Source organism: Diceros bicornis, chromosome 18, assembly GCF_020826845.1.
Source record: "Diceros bicornis minor isolate mBicDic1 chromosome 18, mDicBic1.mat.cur, whole genome shotgun sequence".
NCBI lineage: Eukaryota > Metazoa > Chordata > Mammalia > Perissodactyla > Rhinocerotidae > Diceros > Diceros bicornis.
In genome coordinates this window covers 45,639,895-45,664,562 of record NC_080757.1, presented here as the reverse complement: position 1 = coordinate 45,664,562, position 24,668 = coordinate 45,639,895, and the positions used below count along the sequence as shown (strand labels likewise).

Sequence of the window (24,668 nt, the reverse complement as noted above, 5' to 3'; positions counted from 1 at the left end):
ATGTGATTATGGTATTATATTGGAGAATGTCTGTTTTTAGTTGATACATGGTGAAGTATTTAGGTGTGAAATGTCACATCTACAACTGCCTCAAAGCTTCACCACACAGAAACACGCACACACCCCTACACCCACACACAGAGTGAGGTAAAGCAAATATGCCAAAATGTTAACAGTTGGTGCTTCTGGGTGAAGAGTATATGGGTGCTCACTGCATTACTTTTTCCTACTTTCCAGTGGTTTGAGAAAGAGTATAATACCAATGTAGTGCTCTGGGATTTTTCCCCATTCAACAGTATGTCTCTAAGACTCACCCATGTTGATGCACATAGCTGAGGTTCATTAGTTCACTGCTGCATTATATTTCATTGCATGTCTATACTCTGTAATTTATTTATCCATATTTCTTTTGATGTGCATTTTAATTTTTGTTTTCGCTATTATAAACAGTGCTCCCAAGCTCTTTCCAAACCACCAATGCTCTCATATCCTCAGACCCTTCAGAAACAAGGTTAAGGGCCGGCCCCGTGGCTTAGCGGTTAAGTGCACATGCTCCGCTGCTGGCGACCCGGGTTCAGATCCCGGGCGCGCACCGATGCACCGCTTCTCTGGCCATGCTGAGGCCGCGTCCCACATACAGCAACTAGAAGGATGTGCAGCTATGACATACAACTATCTACTGAGGCTTTGGGGGAAAAAAAATAAATAAATAAAATTATTTAAAAAAAAAAAAAAGAAATGAGGTTAAGCATCTATGGGTTTATACCAGAAAATCTTTTCCTCGGGGACCAAGATTGACTGCAAGGCTGTTTCCTGTTGAATTCCTACTTGACCAGGATGGTCTGACTCAGGGTTGTTCTCTCTGCGGTCAGACAGGTTCCCGACCCTATGTGTGAGATTTCAGAGCAGACTGTTGCTTCCATCTTTCTTTTAATGAACTTAAAAATTGCACCTAAAATGAAATCAGTGAACATTTTACTCTGTTTACATTGCTTTACATTTTGGGGGGATTGTTCTCAAAATACAAGCTTCATGGAGGCAGGATCCACACCTGGCCTGTTCACCATGTGCTGTGTCCTCAGCACTAAATACCATGCCTAGCACATTGTCAGTGCTCAGGAAAACAAAAACAAAAATGAAAACAAAACGGTTAACCAAACGAATGAATAAATCAATGTCAGTGATCAGGCATGCGTCTTCACTTAACTGTTACCGGGGTGTGCATGTTACTTTGGAAGACTGCCTTGTGGTCATGAGAACTTTCCTTCTTAGACATATTTCCATGTACTGACATTAGCTGTATATCTGTCACTTAGAGCTAAATTATCTGTCATGTTAAGATACCTCAGTTTCTTCCTTAGCCATACTCTTACTGTCGGGCATTTAGATGGTTTCCAATTTGTTTTGCTACTATAAACTGCACTTCTATGAACATTTTTTTCCCTTTGGGATTAATGCCTTATAAATTCCCAAAAGTGGAATTATGAGGTCAAGGGATATGAAGTCTTACATATCTAGTCTGTTACATATTGTCTGCAAGACTGAATGCTGAAAAACTGAACCAATTTCCGGTGCCCCACTCATACATATTGGTTTTCTCACAGCTCTGCCAAGATTAAGCGTTCTGTTTTTACTAGTTTAATTACATATTTAAAGAAAGTTAATTTATTGAATTTCTAGTGATCTTTGCACTTTCTATGTGACAGCTTGCCAGGAGAATTTCCTCGTTTCATCAGCTATAAATTGAAATTAAAGTTTTGAATTATAATCAGGTTGTCCAATGACATTTCAAAGTAAAGGTTCCTTTTCCCATTAGTGTGTTTCTTATGCTTTGTCTCACATTAAGTTCTTATAACAGTTTAAGTCTACTTCTGGAATTTATTCCAGGCCATTGGACTTCTTCTGTTTAATTCAATGCCATATGTTTCTCATGACTGTGACATCATCTAGAACTCTGGAAGGATAACTCTCCTTATTACCTTTCTACTACAAAAAAAAAAATCTCATCACAAGAAAAAACATTTTTGTAACTATGTGAGGTGATGGATGTTGACTAAACTTATTGTGGCAATCATTTCATAATATATACATATATCAAATCATTATGCTGTACACCTTAAACTAATACAATGTCATATGTCAAGTATAAGCTCTTTGAAACACTTGTCTGCTCTTTTGTTTGTTTCAGTAAATACTTACTAAATAATACTGTGTCTAAGGCACTGGGCTGGAACCTGAGAAAGGATAAAAAGGCCCAGCCCAGAGGTGCTTACAGCCCAGGAAGGGAGGAAGTGGCTCCACCAGGCGGGTGGCAATGATGAAATGCAAGAGGAGTCTGGAGAGAAAGGCTTCTTCCAGCTGAGGGCAACTCAAAGGCCTCAGGTATGAGCTTGGACTCAGAGACAGACCTGTGGAAACAGGTGCTCCTGGCAGAGAGAAAAGCATGGGCAGAGACTTCGCTGGGCAGAACTTGGGGCGTCTGTGGGCGACGACACATAGCTCAGTCTGACTTGCCCAAGGGGTTGAAGAGAGAGGCTGGAACCTGACGACGGACAGCCTCAAATTCTCAATTCAGAAAGTTTAGACTTTGTTCTCTTGTCGGTTAAAGCTACTCTTTAGGATCACAAATGTGGCAGCACTGTCGGCTCTGGACTGAGGATGGAGGGGAAGACAGGAGGCAGAGAACACAGATGCAAACTGCACCACAAAGGCCACAGGAAGGGAGAATTTTCAAAAAGTGTCCATCCATAGTGAAGCAGTTTTTTTTTTTTAAAAAAGACAGTATGTCCTTACAATGGAATATTGAGTACCATTAAGAATGTGGCAGGGGCCGGCCCCGTGGCTTAGCGGTTAAGTGCGCGCGCTCTGCTACTGGCGGCCTGGGGTTCGGATCCGGGGCGCGCACCGACACACCACTTCTCCGGCCATGCTGAGGCCACATCCCACATACAGCAACTAGAAGGATGTGCAGCTGTGACATACCACTATCTACTGGGGCTTTGGTGGGGGTGGGAAGGAGGAGGATTGGCAATAGATGTTAGCTCAGAGCCAGTCTCCCTCAGCAAAAAGAGGAGGATTAGCATGGATGTTAGCTCAGGGCTGATCTTCCTCACAAAAAAAAAAAAAAAAGAATGAGGCAGCTTTGCAGCCTGTCATGGAAAGATCTCCAAGAATATTATAAAATAAAATTATTTTATTGTTATCATACAGTATAAAAAGTGGTCCTATTTGTGTAAAGGGAGTTTTTGTGTGTGTGTGCATATGCATAAAAAACAGAAGATTACCCTACAGACTCGACAGTGGTTACTGCTCAGGTGTGGGTTGAGGGGAGGGAGGACTTCCAATTTTTTACATTTTACTTCCTTATGATCTGTTTTCCGCTGAGCACGCGTTAAAACTGAGGCTATCGATAACATCCAAGCTGCAAAGTGAGGCCTGAGGAGGGTCACTGAATTCAGTAATTAGGGAGCCTAACTACCATGACCATTGGGAGGCAGCAGGCTGCAGTGACTGGGTGGCCAGCAAGCAGAGGGAGGACGACCAACCATCTGGCTTGCCTGGGACTGTCTGCCTTTTCACACTGGAAGTCCCGAGTCGCAGGAAACTCCTCAGCCCCTCAGCAAAGGTTAGCTTGAGAAGCTTCACGATGAAGAAAAGTGAGGAGGGAAGGTAGTAAGTTAAGGAGTTTGAGGAGTAATGACAATTGAAGATGGGTATTTTTTTTTTTTAGGATTTAAATTTACTTTCAGGAAAAGTATGGTTACTTTTAGGCACTTAAGAGTAGTTAGCAAAGTGTCACCAAGAAGTGATGGGTTTAGACTTGGCTTTGATTTTTAAAAAAAAGTGGCTGTAGTTAGGACTTTGTATGTTGAGGACTATGTTTTTTCATATTTAAGTCCCTTGATATTCATGTTTTCTTGTCCTAATAATAATAAAAATAGCAATAACTTAATATTATTTGCTAAGAAATGACTCTGTCCAGCATTGTACGAGGCATGTATCTCATACATATATCATCTCATTTCTGTGTAATTCTTTTTTTTTTTTTTTTTTTTGTGAGGAAGATCAGCCCTGAACTAACATCCGTGCTAACCCTCCTCTTTTTTTGCTGAGGAAGACCGGCTCTGAGCTAACATCTATTGCTAGTCCTCCTCCTTTTTTTCCCCAAAGCCCCAGTAGATAGTTGTATGTCATAGTTGAACATCCTTACATTTGCTGTATGTGGCACGCGGCCTCAGCATGGCCGGAGAAGCAGTGCGTTGGTGCGCGCCCGGGGTCCAAACTCGGGCCGCCAGTAGCGGAGCGTGTGCACTTAACCGCTAAGCCACGGGGCCGGCCCTCTGTGTAATTCTTACAGTACCCCTATGAGGGAGTATTATCTTATGTTTCACATTTTATAAATGAAGAAACTGGAGTCTCTGCCCAAGGTCACATAGCTGGTGAGTGGCATTAATTACAGGCCCACCAATGCTGTCCCAATTTACATTTCCAGAGGACTGAGAGGAGGCAGGAACATTCCCGCCATACCACACTCCCGCCTAAGTCTTGGGGAGCACCAAGTCTACACTGGGGAGCACCACATCCGCCTGCCCTTCCAAACACTCTCTGAGGACGTTGGGAAAGCCTGGGAGACTGGCTTCTTGTTTTTCCCTCTAGGAGCTCCAAGCGCACCACAGCAGCTTCCCATCATGTTCTCCTGGAGGTGACCCCGGAGGAAGAGAGAAAAAGAGGGGCGCCTCTTCGTTCCGGGGGTTATCCTTGTGTGCGACATCCGGCTGCTTGCCTCCCCTCAGCCCAAGAGGCAGTGACCAGGACCCTTCAGCATCCTTCTCAGGATCCTGAGTTTTCAAAGAAGGGGCAGTGGCAGCCAGGGAAGAAGAGAGGACGGGATCCCAGGCACAGGGAATGGTGTGTGAAAAGCCTGGAGCGGGGGGAAGGAGTGAAGGTTCAGGGAGGACAGAGCAGAGCATGCTGAGGAGGAGAACGGGGGGAGGTGTGGGTGGCCTACTGACCTGGGAAGGAGAGGAAGTTTCATAGCCATCATCTAGCAACACAACCAGAGCAGTGGGGGGCAGAATGCAGAGTTAGAGGAACTGAAGTGGGGGGGCAGGGGAAGGGCTGAGGTGAGGCAGAGAGCAGGAGCCCAGCCAGAGAGGTACAAAGAAGAGGGGGAAGGGCAGGAAAGGGTCTAACCACTGGAGTTCCACGTCGGGCCGTGTGTGAAGTAAGGTGGGGGGCAACCCAATCTGTCTCCTAAGGGGCTGGAGCTGGCTGATGCCACTCCACGGCCTTCACCCAGTCTGTTTACTGACACAAACCCTAGCTGAGGAGCAACTAGGATCTGCAGCCCAGGGTGAGTTCCAAGAGGTGCGTCACTACTCCCATGGCCCACCCCACCCAGATTTATAGGATCCAGCCATGGGAAAGCGGCCCCTCCCCGTCCCAGGAACGACTAAACAGGAAGAGACACTTCCTATTAGCAATGTTCAGACCCTCAAAGTCCAGGGACCCCCATTGGAGGTGCAGGGGGAGGTGGGCTCAGAAGAAGACAGGACACAGTCATCCCTGCTCTCAGCACTACAAGGACTCAGTCAACATCTACTGACTGACCAAACGAACATGAATCCCTGGCCTCAGGGAAGCTGTGGTGCTGGGCTGGGGCCCCTTCGGTCACTCACTTATTGATGCCTCCTGGAAGCGGACACCTCAGATATCCTGAAGACACTGAGGGGGACTCCGTCCCTGCCTCTTGGGCCCAGTGGGACTGGGGGGAGAGACAAGTGCCCACGCTACCCTCTTCCTAGGGTTCCTCTCAGGAGGGCACATCAAGAGGATGTTCTGGGGGGCTTGGAGCTATGGGGAAAAACCCATAGAGCTGAATTTTCTAACCTTTCCTAACACATACCCTCGCAGTGCTTAATTTTACGGAGATGCAGTGTGGTCTGGTACTGAAGTGTCCAGGCTCAGCAGCCACACCTGGGTTCGAATCTCACTTTTACCACTCTCTAGTGGCATGGTGGTGTGGTCTTGAGCAAATGACTTAACATCTCTACTCTGTTGACTGCAGTGTGTAAAATGGGTGATAATACCCTCCCAGGTTGTGAGACGCAGAAGAGCCATTGTCTGTAAAGCTCTTGGCCGGGCGCCCAACACATGGATAGTGGCAGCCATTGCTGTTATCACTTCGTCCCTCCGCAGGGTGGAACAGGGCTCCTACTTAATGCTTAAATTAGTAGTGAATCCAAATGAATACTCTTCTGAGAATTTCAGGGTACTTCTGAAATCATCTCATCGGCCCAAACACCGTACCATGCAAGCATAAGAAAGCCAAGACTTCTCAAGCGTGAGTAAATGGAGACCAAGACCCAGGCTTCCTCCGCCCCTGCCTGCACCCTTATCTTGTCCAGGTGAACCCGGAGGAAGGTCTGATCCCAGCACCAACCACAGCTCAGCTGGGCACCACCCTGGCCCTGGCAGCTCACAGAACGCAAGCGGGTTGGAGCAAGGAAGATTGAGTTTTGTGGTGAGAAGAGGGCGGCTCTGAATTCTGTGACTCACCAGAGCTGGGCCAAAAGGGCAGGCGATCTGTCTGGCGGACTCTGGCTGTAGAAGCAAGTACCTGATGCCTTTCAAAAGGAATGCCTCCCTCCCAGTCCTTTAGATGGCAGAGTCGGTCCCCAAAAGAAGATTTCCCAAGGTCTCCTCACTCCTCGACCTGGATGCCCGATCCCTGGGGGGCCCAGCAATCCTCTTTCCAATCTGCACCTCATTCCTCTGCTCGGAATCCCCAAGAGGTTCTCCAGGGTTTGCCAGCCAGCAATTCACTCTCCCATTTTGGCCTCTCAGGCACGTGGCCAGCTTCCTTTTCCACTTGAGCCTCTCCTCCACCCCACTCAGGAACTCTCTACCCCAGCCCAGCAAGTTTCCACATAATCCCCAGAACAGCCCAGCCCACCTTCCTGGTCTCACCCTCTCTGCTCCCCTCCCTGCCTCTGCAAAGCCTGGTCCCACCCAGCTCCCTCCAGAGATCCTCCATGACCCTTTGCCCCACCCAGTTTTTCTGTCTGTAACAAAATTTTCTTTTCTCTCAAGATACATCTTACACTCTTCCCTACCTTCCCTTCTCCCAGAGTATTTTGCTCAGCTTTGAGCAGTGAATGCTACAAAAAACGCATCAATACGGCAACTAACAGAGGTCTTCCAGCCACACGCTTTGTGGGCACTCCACAGAGCTAGAGAAAAAATGGACTCTGCCATCCCCCACCAAGAAGGTGCTGCTGCCTGCGCCCCTTGGGCGCTGCAGTGCCCCATCCTCTCATCCACAGGGCTCCCCTACTGGTGGTCAGGATACCACCCACACGCATCCCCCCTCCCCAGGGTAAGTTTCATCCCAGCAGCGCTGGCCTGCCAAGCCAAATCCTATCTCCCACAAGCATTTCCTGGGGCCATTCGGATCCTGGTGCTGGTAAATTCTTCCAGGTGACCACCTCATTCATCAGGGACAAGGGCATGAGGAAGGAATTCAGCCTACAGGAGGAGCATTCTGGGACAGTACCTGCAACAACCTCGCCCTCCTCTGCTCCACTGCTGCTGTGGAGACCAGGCCACCCCCCCACCAGCTTCCTCCCCACCCACACCTAAGCTTCTTCAGGGGTGACAAATGCAATGCCACTAGGAAGGGGCCCCCGCAGGGCTGTGGGGGCTACAAATCCAGAGAGACAGCCTGAGGGGGGGCGAGGAAAGCCAGGAGGAGCTGAGGAGGCAGAGGGGGCACTGCAGGCATCCTCCCTGACTGGGCCTCTCACCAGGCATTTCCAGCTCCCTCTGTCAAAAGCTCCATGGGGGAAAAGGCTGAGTCAGCACTCTGGCCACGACTCTCCCAGGGCCTGGCTTTAAAATGTGCTCTAGGGCTCTTGGAATGGCCATCTTCCTCCACCCCTCCCACCCTGCCTGCCTTCTGAGTTCTTCACAGAGGAGCAAGACAGGCAGGAGTGAGGCCAGCAGGGGACAGCCTGTGCCTTGACCTGCAGTGGGGAGAGAGTTACTGCCTGGTTTGTGTTTGCAGGTGGGTCTGGAATTCATCAGGGGGCTCTGCTGGGTGTGAATATGGGTCACCCTGGCCCCCACTTCTCCCATCAGCACAATCGGGGCAGATACGTGTCTTGGTCGCCTACATCAACAGGACGGGCCAACCCAGCAAGCACTGGCCATGGCTACAGGCCCCAGACCCTCCAGGGGGCTGTCTGAGCTTTGCACAAAACTGCCAACACTGCATTGACTGTCCTCTTTCGCTCACCCTCATCCCCAAATTAAACACAAAGCAAGACCCGCTGGGCCCAGCACTGGGCTGTAATAATTACACTCCCTGGCCATTCCAGCTTTGACTCCTGCAAAGCTCCTTTAGCTCTTAGATTCTTGGTGAGGCGTCTGTCTGTCCCCACACTTCACTGTCACCCTTTGAAAGAGCAGCAGAAAGATAAGGCACAGCTTCGGTTTTTTGTTTTCTGTTGGTTGGGTTTTTGCATCTTTAGCAGCTCTTTTGCCGCCCAAGATCTGTCCACTCTGGAGGGGTGCCAGTGTGGTCAGGGCCGCTCACATCACACCACACCCACACCCACACCCACACACGGTGCCCAGCCTGTCGCTGCATCCTGGTGGCACAAAACTGCCCCACAGAGCTACATTCAAGCGGTGCGGATGCTGCATGCCACAAGCTGTCCTTGAAGACCAAGTGTGGAAAAGAAAATACAAACAGCTCAAGATGCCAGGAAGGGCGAACAAGCCCTTACGAATAATTCGAAAACAGTAATAACGCATCAGTCCTGGGGCAGAGCAAGGAGACCGGCCTGGGGACTCCTGGCCGGTGCCTCTGGTTCCCCTGGGCGCGCCCTGCAGGTCCCGGGGCCAAGGGCAGGGCCGGCGCCGGGTGGTCCGGGAGGGCAGGCGCGAGGGTCCTCCCGGAGCCCGCCCTCTTCCTCCCAGGCGGCTCGAGACCCCCGGGCTCCCCTCCCCCGCCGCCCGCCACATCTGGTTCCACTCAGATCCTCCCCCACCTCCAGGCGCGCTCCTCCCCTCTCCTCCCCCGCTTTCCGAAAAGCAGAGACGATTTTAAAAGCCCAGTCTCACACACACACACACACACACACACACACACACACACACGCGCGCGCTCCTGGAAAAAAAAAAAAGGGGGAGGGAAAAATCGAGAGAGGCCCGATCTCCGGCGCTCCCCCCGCCCGGCCCCCGAAGTTGGCCAAGTTGGCAGCGCCTTACCCGGGAGGGCGGCGGCGGCGTCCCCAGAGGCGCCGGGGCAGCCGAGGCGCAGACCCCCGAGGAGCAGGAGGCAGCGCAGCAGGTGACGAGGCCAGGACGCGGGGGCCAGCCGGCCTGGCCCCATGCCCACGGCGCGGCGCTCCGGGGACGCGGGGACCGAGGGCGCACCGGCGCGGCGCGCGTTGGCAGACCTGACGCTGGGCTGTGAGGACCGCCCGCGAGGGGCTCGCGTCTTCCTCCGGGTCGGGACGAAGTGATGCCTCCCGGGGAGAGGAGGGAAGGAGGAGGGAAGGAGGCAGGCCGGGGGGAGGGAGTGCAGAGGGAGGAGCGCAGAACCCAGGAGGAGGGTTTGAGGGGCAGAGGGGAAGGGAAGCGGGCAGTGTGGGAGGGGAGGGGAGGAGGCGCGTGCGGGCGCGGGGCTGGGGCCGAGACTGGAGAGCGCCCAGTGGGAGAGAGAGGGGAAGGGGGAGGGGAGGATCCGCGGGATAGACGACGACCCCGCGTGCGCTCTTGGCCTCGCTCTCCGTTTCCCTCTCTCTCCCCGCCTCGCCTTCCCTCTCTTCTCTGTCCGGGCCTGGAGCCCCAGACGCTGCGTCACAACTCCCCGGCTGGCGCGGGCGGGGAAGCCACTGCAAAACTTTCCGCAAACTTCACGGCGTGGCGGGACGTGGGCTGCAAGGCCGGGCGGGGCGGGGCGGGGGCGCGCGGCTGACCCAGGCGGCCAGACCCAGGCTGCTGGCACCCCCTCTATCCCGCCTCTTTCTGCCGAGGATTCTAGCCGCCGAGCTTTCGCTATTTCCACGCCTAGGAAAACCGCTCCCCTGGTCTGGTGGGGAAGGGGCGGAGCCCAGGGCTCCGCCACCCGGGCACAGATTGGGGGAGGGGGAGGCAGGGCCCCTTTGCCCTGTGCGGAGCGCAAACAGTTGCACGTCTTGTTTTAGCATTTGCGTGACCCCTGTGTCAGCGTCCCTGGCCCAAAGTTGAGGTTGTTGCTAGTTAGGGCTGTATCCAGAATCCTGGGGAAAATCTGTCCACTGGACGTCCCAGAAGACAGACATCATCACTCTCACCAGCAACCGGACTGCTGGCGGATCGCAAAGGACCAAATGGAAATTTCATAAAAGGGAAAACAATCCAGTTATTCCGTATTATGCAACAGGTCACCATGGCGCAGAGCAATGGATTGGAAGTTAGGATGTTGGAGTCCAGACCCACCTCTTGATTCCCTAAATGACCTTGAAAAAGTCGCTTGGGATCTCCGGGCTCAGAGATGGTCTGAGACATTTAGAGACCCTAAATGCAAAGAAGATTCACATTCTCCCACCATGAGTAATCAAATAAAAACACTATAAAACTGTAATATAAGTTTTATTGTTTCCTGTGCTGTCCACCTGGGTGCTATTTTTGGAAATAACAAATTCAAAATGTTTTTCTCCTGTTTTACTACCCCTGCCTTGGGTAAATCATTCCCCATCTCTGCAATGAGGGTGAGGGGCCTGAGATGCTCACTTAGCTCTCTCCATCTCTGCTGGGCAGAGATTCTTGGCAAATGTCAGTCCAGAGGCTGCAGGGCCCAGAAGTGAGCACCTACTGAAATCCCCTACAGTCCCCAGAAGGATTCCCACTATCCACGCTTCGGCCCTAAAAAATGGTTAACAGCCAGGCCAATGAAGCCCCTGGCACTCCATAGCTAGCTTGGGCAGGTCTGACAGAGCCGAGTCCCTCCTGGTGACTGCTGCTCACTGCGCTGTGGGACACATCTTGGTGTGGCATGTCCTGGGATCCCAGTGCTCTGCAGGCTACTGACCACTATGGGGCTGCGTCAAAGATCATCTTCTTGGCCTCCTGTTTCTCCAAGTCCTGATATCTACAAGGGGTTTAAAGATTTGTCAGCTTCAGCTAAGCTGCCCTCTCTTTTTCTCTGAGCAGCCAAAACACAGGATACTTCTTCTCGAAGACACAGGCTTCCACCTGCTTGCTTATCTCTGGATGTCCTGGCCACAGCCCTCACCAAGGAGTCCCCTTTCCCCTGAAAGGGGACTCCGGCAGGGCTCCCACGGAGCCCTCCAGGTTCTGGAGCAGGGTTGGATCTCGCTTGGTTTTGGCATTCCTCCCACCAGCAAGGCAGAAGCCAACTACTTGACATCAGCGTTGAATGACGTGGGCCCAGAAAGTCCACCACTTGCCAGCACCAGTACACTGAGTGCCCAGCACACAGGAGATGCTTGTTTCTTCATTCACTCATTCGATAACCACTGATTGCTAGCCCCGTGCTAGCTGCTGGAGAAACAACAATGAGCAGAGTCATAGCCCAAGAAAAGGTTTTGGTGGGGAAAACACACAATTTTTGCCATATGCCAGGCAGAGCAGACTGATGCTCAAGGGCTGAGGAGCACGAAAGTGCACTGCACTAGCAGGGACAGATGTTTGTTCAAGTCTCTGAGGCCCTGTTCTAGTCTCTGCAGAGGGTGAGACTTCCTGCTCCAGCATGCCAGAGTTACACACTGTATTCTGCTGACTGTCTGTCTGGGCCCACATCCGCGGCCACCATCTGTCTTAGATCTTGAGCTCGCAGGGCAGAAAGCTGGGCCATGACTGGGCAATTCTCCCTGTGGAGAATCCAGCCCAATCCCCCACTGCTTAAAGATCCTGTGCAGGATCAGTTGTCAGCGGAACATGCCACAGTCTGCAGGAGTGCTAGGTGTTGTGAGAGGGCTGGGGCTTTCACAGGAACCCCTCACCAGCACATAGACCCTCATCTACTTCCAAAGGGCAAGGCTCGTCACTATTCCTGTGAAAGCCCAGTTGGACAGCCATTTATTAAGGGCCTACTGTGTGCCAGGCATCAGGCTGGGTGCTGAAGACTTAATGAAGTCTATGACCAGTCCAGGGATTTTTGCCAAGATGGTATTTGCTGTAGTGGAATCGATACTGAGGAATGGCTCTCCTTCAGACACTGACTGTTAGCCAATCTTCTGGGTCTTCTGATTTCCTCAAAACCAGTTTAGTGGAAGGAGCAGAGACTTTGGAGTCAGAGAGACCCCAGTGAGAATCCTTGCTCTCCCACTTACTAGCTTTGTGACATGCACTGAGTTACTCAACCTCTCTCTGAGTTCACAATTCCTACCTGTAAATGGGGCAACAGTTCCTACCTTGTCTGGAGAATTAAATGTCATGTATGAAGGCATGGCACAGTCCCTGGATAAAGATGTTCAGGGAAGGTTAGTCCCCTCCCTACTTCCCATCTTCCTTTGCCATTTGGACATCAGGGTGTCTCCCTTTTACTCCTTACGCTTCACCCTGCCTGCCTCTCACCCCGACCCCCACCCCACTGTCCATGAGAGCTGCACAGGTCAGTTTTATCAGGATTGCAACACTGGGTGTTTTCCTTTGCCTGAGAGAACAATACAACCTCTCCTCCTTGTCTGAACATCTCCATGTTTAACTGTATACAAAAAGGATATTCTGAAGTGTAAACTAATCCAGCTAGAAGTATCTCCATGCTCACTTTAGCGGGCTAATAAATGCATTACCATAAATAGCCCAGCATTGGGCAGTGGGGTGAGTCCAGGCCTGGGGGTCAGAGTTGAGTTGGGATTCCAGCTCTGCTATTCACTAGCCACATGTCCCCAAAAAAGCCACTTCCCTTCTGAGTCTCAGGTGCCCTTTGACATACAAGGTTTGGTATCATTACTCACTGTGCTTAGGGTTCCTCTCACATTAGTCTCCTCTTCCCTGGTTCTGGGGCTCGGCAGCCTCTCCAGCCAGAGTGCCCAGGGGAGCAGAGCAATGCCTGTGGACACCCCCGGCAGGCCAGGCCTACAACTTAAAAGCTTAAGAAAGGAGAACACAAGACAAGGAAGAATGCAACTGGACGGCCAGGTAGGATAGGTGGATATAAAGAAAGGAGAGACATGGTCAGTCCTTACCGAAGGCAACCAGAGAAGGGGTGTGACCCCAAAAGGCATCCGAGATTTCCCCACCCTGCACCTTTCTATGCCAGGGGAAAAGTCTGGCTAAGCACAGGGCTGGCCTAGGCAGATCCTACCCTCTCCCTGGGCTCCTGTGTCTCACACCCTTGGATCTCCACTCAAGCAATGTGCCCTTCGAGTCCACGTGGCTACCCCCTCGTCCACCGCACTAAAGATCCCAGAAGGGACTGGGCGAAAGGAAGGAAGAAGGCAGGCTTGGGATGCTTACAGATCCAAGTTTCAAGGTTTGCTCCACCTCTTCCAGGTTGTACGATCTTGGGACAGTTAACCTAAAGGAACTATTTCTCCCACATTTACATTACTGGGGAATTTTCTGGCTGGTCTGCCTTCTCCAGACTGGTCTACCATAATGGCCACAAATATAACCTAAGAAAAATTCTGCCCACCTTCCCTAGGTTCTTTCCCTTCTCTCTTTTGTTGGAGAGCACCTAGAAGGGGCCCCTGCTCTCTGGAGCCCTGTTGAGTTTGTATCCACTCCCCTTCAGCCCAAGGCCTGTATTAGAAGACTTCCGTTAAAGGGACTCCAAACCCCAGCACTTTCTTTCCCAAGGGGTAGGAGATAATTACCTCAGGACCTCTTCCAGGAAGCAGGAAGCGCCGACTTCCTCTCCACAAGTCCAGAAGTCTAGACGCGGACTCCCAGTTGAAGGGGCCACCATGGTAAGGTAATGTCCACAGCTATCGGCAGAGCCCTGAAGTAAGCTCAGAGCTGGGGGGCTCAAGACTGAGCCCAGGTTGCAGCAGGGGTCACAAATCAAATGCATCTAGGATCCTCACTGGCTCCTGTCTCCACTCAGAGGCTTTAGAGGTCAGGAGCAAGCTGGCCGGTGGCGGTTCAGAGAAGGCAGAGGTTGGCTTGAGGCACCCCAGCAAGGAAGAGGTGACTGGACTGCAGAGCCAAGCTGAAGAACTAGCTGCAGTGGGTGGGATGTAGTTCCCAGAACCTTCTACTGCCCTACTCAGCTGGTGCCAGAACAAGGGGAGAGGGACGTCACATCACCCTGTCTGCCCTACAGGGGCCTCTCCAAACCTGGAGCTGCTGTTCTTCTGAGCCTGTCCTTGAACTGAGGATGGGGCTGAGTCAGGTGTCGAGGCTACACTGGTCCACAGCTCTGGCTGGGCTGGCAGCTTCTGCATCTCCCTGTCTCCTCAAGATGTCATCTGAGGCTGTCCCTGGTCCCTGTCTCCCTCTCCCCACCTCAGTAAGGACAGGCAGGATGAGGTCTCTCTAGTCTCAGTTCTTGACCCTCCAAAGCAAAGCTGGGCCCAGTCCCTGCCAACAGCCTTCTGTGGCTCTCACTGATCCTAGCCTGGAGGCAGAACAGGCGGGAGGTTTGCTCTGCAGAGAGGCAGAACCTCCCCTGATCCATCCTTTCCTAGGCCCCTAGTGGAATAGAGCCCCTGACCAGAACAGGAGCCAGATGGCTGCATCCAGCTGGCCCACCACCGCCACTGCAGCTCCAAGAGGCTGGCCAGACCTTACACAGCCCCCAGTGAAGCAGCAAGAAGTGGACTGGGGCACCAATGGGTAGTGACCAGTGTTTTAAAAGTGAAGTAAAACAGTAAATATCAGAACTAAGTTCTATTCTGTGAAATGTATTGGGTTGAGATAAGTGTTTTTTACTGTGTGTGGGTTGCTATCAAACAAATCTGAAAAACACTCAACAAACTGTTGAGGATCTGGCACCAGCTATGCAGGCTCCATGGCTGTCCCTGTCCAGCCCCAATCTGTTCACTCCCTAACCAGACTTGTACCTAACACACTGCCCCAACCTCCTCCTCAGTCTCACATCTGAGGTCCCTCACCACCACCTGTCCAGCCCTACTGCCCCTTCTGTGCACCATGCTGCAGCAGGCCAACTATTTGTCATTCCTTCACCCAGGCCCTGGGCTTACCGAGGGGCCAGCTCTCGTGGTGCCAAGTGAGCAGACATGGGACAAGGCAGTGAAGTAAGGGAAAGGCGTACAGGCGCTGTGAGTCCACAGGAAGGAAGACTGCAGGTGACGCTCAAGTTTTCAAAGATGGTCAGATGGCCAAGGCCTGGAGCTGTGAGAGGGCATGGAGAGGTCTTGGCGTGACCACCATTCCATATGGGAAGACCACAGAAAGTGTGAAAGACCCTTTGCTGCCAACACTGCCCCTTCGCATTCTATTTCATTCTGCCCATCTTTCAAAGCCCAGCTCAACACCATCTCCCAAATCCCCAGGGACATCATCTTGCTCTTACAGAATTTCTCAGCTCCCAGCTAACATTTATCACATTTAGCTTCTAAATGATAACCTTCCTTAAAGCAGGAGCCAAGTCTGATGTACCTTTTTACCTCCCACAGAGCCTAACCCAGCATATTATAAACAGAAGACTCTCAACAGATGTCTTTTGAGTGGATGCATGAAGTTCAGTGGCTCAGAGTGTGAGTGCCTGGCCCAAGGTTACAGAGCAAGTTGAGAGTTGTGACCTGAATGCAGTCCTCACTAGGGGCTCTCCTGACATCTTGTTCTACCAGATTCGAAAACCGGGCACAGTTTTGTCTAGTTAACGTGGGCTGAGGAGCAGGGTTAGTGTTAAGGTTGTGGGTAGGGTTCTGAGAGTCTGCAGAGGGAAAGAAGCAATGGCTCCTGAAATTAACTTGTAGGCAAACACCTTCCTTTTCATGCTTCCCAGCGGCATGCCCTTCTCTTAGGGCACAGGGCTCTGGTCTGACTCTATGACTGGCTTCCTTCAAGGAACAAGCCAAGGCCTGCACTGAGGGGCCTTCTAGGTCCTGCAGACATCTCTCCAGGGGCCCCTGGGACACTGAGGAAGCATCTAAGAACACCCTCTGCTTTTTACTTTTTAGTTGCTGAAACATCTTGACATCTCCCACCCCCTTCAACCTTACAGTGACCATGAGGAAGTCAAGGCAGAGGATCTTCCCACCTGTCAATTAGGACACACGAACAGGAAGATATAGAGTTGCCCGAGGCTGGGTCAGGGCAGGATTTTTGCTTCGTCATCTATAAAGCAAGATGACAAGATCAGATAACTGGGGAACCTGAAGCACAAATGTTCTGTGAAGCCATGCCCCAATTTTCCCACCTAAGTTCAGTTCCAGCCCAGGACTACACAAGCTGGTCCTCCAAGTAGATTTCGAAGGGCTAGCCATGAGGGGCTGGGACGCAGTGAAGAGAGCCCGGGGTGGGGTGGTGCCCTAGATTAGGATAAGATATGCCTCCAGCTGGGAGCCGAGGTGCAGCCTTCACTCACAGTCTCTGCCCAAGGATGGCACTCAGAAAATCCACCTCGCAAAATTTTCAAGCCTGCAGTCCCTCCCCATTCGATCCTGCTCACCAGTCACCAAATCTCTGTGGGCCTCAGTTTCCTCATCTGTAAAATGCTTCTCCCTTGCCTGTGCCTAGGCTGTGAATCCACATAGTTGAAGCCACAAATTTCTCTGCACAGCAGCAGTGCCAGAGCCTCTTCCCTTTGCTGATATTGCCCTCTGCGCCTGCCTCCCCAAGGGTGAAAAGGCTGGACAGCACAGGAGGCCACCACAGTTGCAGGCTGTGCCTGGAGGCTGATGAGGCTGAGGTAGCGTTCTCTAGCTGGGCACTTCCCTCCACACCCAGGAGGTCTGACCAGTGGCCAGGGATGGGTGGGGCCAAGTCAGCCAGCCAGCTGCTCTCTGACCTCTTCACACCACAGGGTCTCTTGCCCAGTGCCTCACACATACACATGCACCCCTTCACCGACTCCAGCAGCCTGTCTCGGGCCCCTGCAGAGCTCCCTCAGCACAATAGGGCTCTTGTATTCCCTGCCCCAACCAGGTCCCAGACCTGCTCCCAGGCCTGTTTTCCCAGCCTCTGGCAGGTTCTCCCAACCCACCCGCAGAGCTCAGCAGCAGCCAGAGTCCCTAACCACTCCCTCCTTAACCCTCCTCCTCTCCCTGCAACCTCTCTATACTCTTTCCTCCCCCACCCCTTCCAAAGAGCTGCAGTCCAGCCCAGGTCTCAGCCCTCTCCTACAGCCCTGGACCCCTCAGGTCAAAGAAAAACGTGATACATTAATTCGCAAGAAGGTACTGGTAAGCTGTTATGTATTTTAACAGAAGGCCAAAGGTAAGAAGCTTTGCCCAAAGAAGTGAATGATTCTTGAGTGTATTGTCGTATAAGGGATGTGTTGTAGGGCCCTCCTGGGGCTCCCCATAAAAGAGCATATGTAAGATAACATTTTTATTGCTAAACACAGAAAACAAAACAGTCGTCTCCGTCTTTCAGCTGGGTGAGCTTAGACAAGGCCTGATAGCTACTCTCTCTGATTGCCCCACCCTTACTGTAGTGGCTGACAGGAAGGTCAGCAGGACTTGTGACCTTCAGTGCTCGTGCCATCTGGGACGCAGATAATAGTGCTGGGGGGCTTGAGAACATGCATTTCTAACAGGTTCCCAGGTGACGCTGATGCTGCTGGGCTGGGGGCCACACTGGCCTAAAAGATGCTCCTCCCAGACTCAGCCAGAAGTCTTGGATCCAGGGTAAGAGAAGACTGCTAACTTCATAGGATAGGGGTTGATATTGAATCTTAAGCCAGAGAAGAGGACTCCCGAAAGGTGTGCATCCCTTACCCAAGGCAAAAGGACCTTCTGACAACCTGGTGAGGAGAAAAGCTCTGAACCTCAACCAGCAAACTTGGGGTTCCAGACCAGCAATCCCACTTACTGGATCTTTTGATCTTCTTTAAGCCATAGTTTTTGATTCCCCTCGTATGTGCCAGGCACTTTACATACCTATTTCCGCTTCTTACTACAATCACGCAAGGAGATACCCCTGAAGCTTGCAGAGGTGGGATTTGAACCAGACCTTATTCTAAAGCCCAGACTCTTACCCACTAGCTTATTTTGCCTTAAGAAACTAAAACAAACATGGGGCCAGCCCGGCGTAGTAGTGGTTGAGTTCACGTGCTCCGCTTTGGCAGCCCGGGGTTCGCAGGTTCAAATCCCAGGCATGGACTTATGCACGGCCCATCAAGCCATGTGTGGCAGCGTCTCACATACAAAAATAGAGGAAGATGGGCACAGATGTTAGCTCAGGGCTAATCTAGCTCAGAGCCAATCTTCCTCACACACACAAAAAAGAAACTAAAACAAAATAGCTAATTTTAGGAAGCAGGGACTTCCCATACCCCAACTAGTTTGTGTACCATGTCTCTCCCCCACTTACCCCGGGGCAGATTTTAATTACAGACAAAGAGAGCTTGGGCAATTAGAATGATTAAGGGAGGGAAGGAAAGATTCTCAGAAAGCAAAAATCGCCAAGGTGGGTCAAGGTAGTTGTAAACTTTGCCTTCTTAGAAGCAGGGAGCTGGACCTGAGGCTTGTTTCTAGGTCTAGGATTCTAGGAGATAACTATGTTTAAAGACAGTTATTTTCTAAATTAAGAAACACAAGAGCTCCTTGACTGCTAATCTTCTCAGCTGGAGGAAAACCTGTCCTTCCTGGACAAAAAGGAAGGAGGGACACAAACCCTCTAAACAGACAGCAGACGTGTCCAGGTCAGCCACAGAAGTGGAGTGCATACGGTTCTTACTGGTAATTCTCCATTTAAAGCTGCTCATCTCACGACGGCAGATTCGGAGCCCAATTCGTTCCCCTTGGACACCCCCGTATTCCATCCCTTCCTGGGGCCCAGTGCCTTCACCCCTGGGTTGTGAGCTGACGACTGGGCCTTCCCTCTACTGTTCACTGCTGTATTCCCACCCATGATCATGGCTGTTGGCACATCAGAGATACAAAAGGTCTTGCACGAATCAATACATTCCCATCATGCCTGCAATATCCACTGGGACTCGGCCGGCTACCAGGATCCCCTCTCTACACCCTAGATGGTAAGGGCTCTGTTTGAAGCTGGAGAACTAGAGTAAAATCAAGAGGCTGGGAAATTCACTTCTTAAAACTTATTTTAATATCCTCCCCACCCCTCAAATTGGGAAAGGCCAACACAGTCTGGCTGGGTTTCATTACAAATTCATACACATTTTGTCATTGTTTAAAGTAAATCAACATTGTGGCAATAAGGGATTATCCTTGGAAAAAGTGAAACCCATATTAACAAAATATGACATGGAAGAACCCCACTTAGTGATTTCATTGGCTACTTAAAAGTCTAGAAAAGGTCAGCATTCTGGGGGTAGTCCATGCAGTGGAAAGAGGTCTTGGCCAGACTCAACCAAACCCAGTCAGCCCCAACCAGGCCCCAGACCCAATAAAAGCAAGGGGAGAGGGCGTCCCTTCTGCAGGGACGAGGGCAGAAAAGGTAGATCAACAAATCAAGTCCTGCAGCTTCACTTACAAGCCCATGGGGAGAAGGAGGCAGGAAGTTAGAGGGAAGGCTTAGAGATGCAGCATTCTTTCAACTTTAAAAAAAAGTAAAAAAAAAAAAAAAAAAAAAAAAAAATCCTGCCAGATCATTGAATGAGAGGGAGGAAAAAAAGGAATAGAACTTCATATTTTGAGTAAGTTTAAACACGATCTTAACTTCATCCATCTAGTTACGTATGCCTACACCATCTGTTTGGTGTTGTGCTCATCCTTTGAGACCCCACGGGTATTCTCTGCTTAGGAGCTTGAAAGTAATGGCTAAAAAAAGGTACTATACACACACACACACATATATCATGTAGGCATACATATGTGTGTTTGCGTAAGTGTGTGCACGCACTTGTGTATAAATATATATTGCAATAAAATAGCTTTAGGAAAGCTGGGGGCACCAAGGGCTCTGGTGCTGACTTCCTTCCATTCAGAGTTTCACAACACAATACCTACCCATGAACTTCTCTCCAATTTGGAATACTCCATTTTCCCTTAAGATCGCCTGATACAGGGGAGATAGGGGCAGGTCCACAAAACAAAGGTCTTAGAAAATGTGTCACCAGTGCCACATGTAAAAGAAACATCAGAGTCATGAGTTATTTGAGAGCTCTTGACCCTTTCTGCCTCCCCCCGCTGCCCAGGGAACTTGCATGCCTGAATGCTGCATCTTTAAATATTTCTGGCTGAGCCCTCTTGCCACATGTCAGTAACATTCCAAGCTGGCTACCACATGTTCAGGCTCTGGCCTCCTTCCTTTTCTACTGTTGAGTGCTCTGCTGTTTCAAGGGCACAGGGGAGCCATGCAGTGCCCATTGTAGCTCCATCGTCAGCTAAGCATACATCTCAGAAACACCCACATTTTTAAAAAAATTAGTTCTAAAAGAATGTTCATATTTAAAATAACCTATTTCCCTTGAGATTATTTTTAAACTCCACTTGATGAATCTATTAAATAAAGTGAGTTAGACAAAGTGTGTGTGCACATGCACACACAGACACACACGCCAGCACACACCCACAAAATTTAGAGGACTGGAGGTCGTTTCCTGTCAAAAGATCTAAGAAAGGAAAGCTTATGTGCTGATCAAGTTTTAATATCGTGGTTAACAAGAAATGTACACCGTTCAGCAAGCACACAGAGACTGTGGGTAGGAACTCCTGATCTCGGGAGCATTTAGCTCCTCAGCGCATTTCTGCCTACCTTTAGAACAGTTTCAATGGTTACTACATTCAGAGAATCCAAGAGGACTGCATGGACAGATGAACCTTTATTTAAAAAAATAGCACTTCAAATAAATTAAAAGGGACAACCATCAAGTGTTCAAATTGTGAAGAAATAGTTGAAAACCTAGAGAGACTCCAAGCTGCAGTCTTCTAACCTCATTCTTTGTCCAATGGCAAAAACCCACACATCTCAGTACTCCCACTCAATTTTTTCCCTACTGAGATGAGGGAAGCAATTGCAAACAGGAGACCAGACGGAGGAGAAAGCTGCATCTGACTGGAATGAACATTGCCACGTACTTGCTAATACGGGTTTCACTTTATGACCAAATGTATTCTTTCAAAAATAAAAAAGGGGGGAGGGAAGCTGCATGTTTTTAAAAATTGAAATTATTTAGGGATAAAACACTAACTCTAGTGCCTTTAACGGGCAATAGCAACTTTTTTCCTCCGAAGTCAAACACCATCCCCAGCTGAGCCTTTGTGCTACAAGCTTTTCAGGAGATGTTACCTAAACTTTATTAAAAGAAAAGAACAAGTTTAAATATAGACACTGGACTAGCCCAGTCTGTATTTTCAAGTCCACATTCTTCATCTGAAGCACTGCATCAGGGACCCCCCTGAGTCTGCATGTTTTCAAGTTCACAGTACATGGAACCAGTTTTTCTTTTAAATTTTTTCCTCACTCAGAGCAGCCACACGCAGTGGCCGATGACGCCGGAACCTCAGGCACGGCCTTTTCCTATGAGGCCTGGCCAGAGCTGCCCAAGGTTTCTCCTCAATGAGAATCGATGCTGTCATGCTCTATGGATGGGAAAAAAGCAAGAAAATAAAAGCACCTGGTACAGGTTTCATGAGATCCATTCGGATTCGCTATGTTCCAAACCCGCTGCTGAATGCCATTTGTCCACTTTGTGCGTGTTGAACAGTTTGTGGCCTAGGAGTGGGTCTCAATTCGAAGAACTGTTATTGGACGCCCCAGAGGTTGATGCAATAGCAGCTCCAGCAGGGCTACTTGTGGAGACCGACTTTCGGATGTGAGGCAGCAAGTAGGGGTCACAGGCCAGCTGCTGGACATCGATGCGGTCCTCCTTTCGGTAGGCCAAGCATCGTCGAATAAATGCCTGAAAGGAAAGTTTCTTGAAGAAGCCTGAAGCAGATAATCCTGGCACCCCAAGACGGAAACCTGAGGCTCTGTAGCAGCTGCCAGGGCCCAGAGCAAACGTCTCCTAAAGAGAAGGGGCTTCGAGTCTTGCCCAGAAACCACCAGGCAGACCTGGAGAAGATCAGGAGATGCACTGGCAGCGGTACCTCTCTGTGGCCACTGACTCCTTCCTAAACAGAGGCGGCTGAGGCATTCCTGAGGGGGAATGGGGGCATAACCTCTAAATACCTCTGCCCCCAAAGCACAAAGACCAACACAAAAATCTCTCTTCGCCGTAGCTGGTTTGCATGGGCACAGTCTAACTTCATGGTCTTGCATCTACAAACCATGGCCTCAAGTGAACGTCCTGAGGAAGAGGGAATTGTAATGACAAACTACCACCACACGTAGGGTGAGGAGTCCGACACTGACTAAACTACAACGTGTCACAGAGTGGTAAATCCTTTCCCTATGTATCTCCTTCTTCCCTGAAAGGTCAATAAGCAAACGATCAGGCACATCCCTAAATAGTAAAGGGAAACCTGAACAGGACTTGTCTCCCCAAGAATACTGAAGACATAAAAACATACTGTGAGTGGGGTTTGATTTTGGGATCGTAATTGACTACCAACATAGAAGTTTCCTTTGTGCTAGGTGTGAAGTGCTATGTAGTCTCAGTTTCTACAACTCTTATCATAAAGGCCCTTAAACAGATTATCTGTCTTTTTGTTTGTTTGTTTTTTTTTAAGATTTTATTTATTCATTTATTTTCCCCCCAAAGCTCCAGTAGATAGTTTTATGTCATAGCTGCACATCCTTCTAGTTGCGGTATGTGGGACGTGGCCTCAGCTTGGCTGGAGAAGCGGTATGATGGTGCGCGCCCGGGATCCGAACCCAGGCTGCCAGCAGCAGAGCGGGCGCACTTTAACCGCTAAGCCACGGGGCCGGCCCAGATTATCTGTCTTTTTAACCACAGTTCTACTTAATCAAAGTCTTGTAACATAATTATTTCAAACAAATGAATTGATTTTTAAAAATCTAAAATATCATTATCACCCAAAGTCCATACTTTACATTAGGGTGATGATGCCTTCATGTCGGTCCATTGATTGTTAACAAATGTACCACGTTGGTGCGGGATGTTGACAGTGGGGGACACTGTGCGTGTGTGGGGACAGGGAGTATATGGCAACTCTAAACTTTCCACTCAATTTTGCTGTGAATCTAAAACTGCTCTAAAAAATAAAGTCTATTAAAAAAAACTAAAACATGAAATGATTTTCTATTTTTCCCACATTTAATTAATAAAACACAAAAGTATAATACCAATTCTGGTTTTCCAAAATCAAAGACACCTATAGGTAGTTGGTTGATTAAAGCATTTGGAAGATAAAAACAAATTCACAGAACTGAACATAATAATCCTTGGCCTTTAAAAATGAACCTTTCTTAGTGAGATACCTGGAACTGGAGTTAAACAGGTTTTCTTGGGTTGGATACCGGTCAAATAAACTCCTTTTACTTTGAATTCTCTTTCTACAGTTACAGTCTAGGCTTTTGAAACAGCAATCTGTTGCCCTGAGTAAAACCTTCCAGTGCTTTCCATCACATAATCTGCCCTGCTGCCTCTCCTACCATACTCCCTTCTGGCTCCCTGCCTGCCCTGTGGGTCTACTAAGCTCACACTCACATCTGAGCTTTACTCACTTCTCTCTGTTCAGAATATTCTTCTCCAAATCTACACACAGCTCACACCTTCACATCATTCACGACTGCTCAAAACCTCACTTCATCATTGAGGCCCTCCCTGACCATGCCATCAAAAAAGGGGTTCCCACCTCTCCACCTCCTTACTCTGGTTTATTTTCTTCATAACATTTATTACCATCTGGAATGTATCTGTTTTTATTTATTGTTTGTCTCACCTAGTGGAAGGTAAACTTCTTAAGGGCAGGGAGCTTGTCTTTGTAGTTCATTGCTACATATTCACAGTTCCTTCTCCACCACCTAGAACAGTAACTAGTGCTTAATAGGCACTCAATAAATGTTTGTTGTGGGATGAGACGGGGAGTACAGGGGTTGAAGAAATATGCATTTAGAAGGAGGAGGATGTTTTTAATGGCTCCTGAATTTTCTATTGAATAATGCCTCCACTATTACCCAGAGAAATAATACAGAAAGCAAAGCAGTCATTTCCGCTGGCCAACGGGTCAAAACTTACCTTTGCTTCAGGCGTTACTACTGGCTTTGGTGGGAACTGCACTTCAGTAGCTTTAAGAATAGTATTTTCTTGTAGGATGTCTTGTTGGGACTGGTTATGGCCAAAAGGCTATCATATAAAAACAAAACAAACAAAAGTGGGCCTCTGGTTAAAATTAATGAGAACACAATTCAAAACCATAGGGAAGGGAAAGGAGAAGACGTGTCTCAATGAGAACTGCTAGAAGGAACTTTGGAGATTGTCTCCTCTAATTCTCTCATTTTATAGATAAAGGTGCAAAGGCTCAGAGCTTAAGGAACTTGCTCACAGTCCAACATCTAACATAAGGCAGAGCTGGGACCAGAAGCAGCATCTGCTATATCCTAGTACCTCTGCTAAGTTTTGCTTACAGCAAAGAAGAGAAGATTCAGGGCGGGAACCAGCAAACTCTTTTGCTTTGAGTGATACCTGTGGGCTTAATACATATGTG

General features: G+C 49.6%; 2 protein-coding genes across 10 annotated transcripts in view; both read right to left on the bottom strand.

The window, feature by feature from the left end:
* Nucleotides 1-10,128, bottom strand: part of MRC2 (mannose receptor C type 2) — a 51,895-nt gene extending 41,767 nt beyond the window's left edge. For 4 of the 6 annotated variants that reach the window (XM_058561299.1, XM_058561300.1, XM_058561303.1 and 1 more), the window contains exon 1: nucleotides 9,274-10,127. In XM_058561299.1, coding sequence (XP_058417282.1) covers nucleotides 9,274-9,397 — 124 coding nt within the window. In that variant the 5' untranslated portion in view covers nucleotides 9,398-10,127. Of the gene's footprint in view, nucleotides 1-9,273 lie in introns of all 6 variants that reach the window. The other 2 variants (XM_058561304.1, XM_058561301.1) reach the window with 1 other exon arrangement.
* A 10,735-nt stretch (nucleotides 10,129-20,863) lies between these two features.
* TLK2 (tousled like kinase 2) overlaps nucleotides 20,864-24,668 on the bottom strand; it is a 130,722-nt gene continuing 126,917 nt past the window's right edge. For all 4 annotated transcript variants that reach the window (XM_058561295.1, XM_058561296.1, XM_058561294.1 and 1 more), the window contains 2 exons: nucleotides 24,200-24,307; nucleotides 20,864-21,958 (listed from right to left, as the gene is read on the bottom strand). In XM_058561295.1, the coding sequence (XP_058417278.1) occupies nucleotides 21,785-21,958; nucleotides 24,200-24,307 (282 nt within the window). In that variant the 3' untranslated portion in view covers nucleotides 20,864-21,784. The remainder of the gene's footprint in view (nucleotides 21,959-24,199; nucleotides 24,308-24,668) is intronic.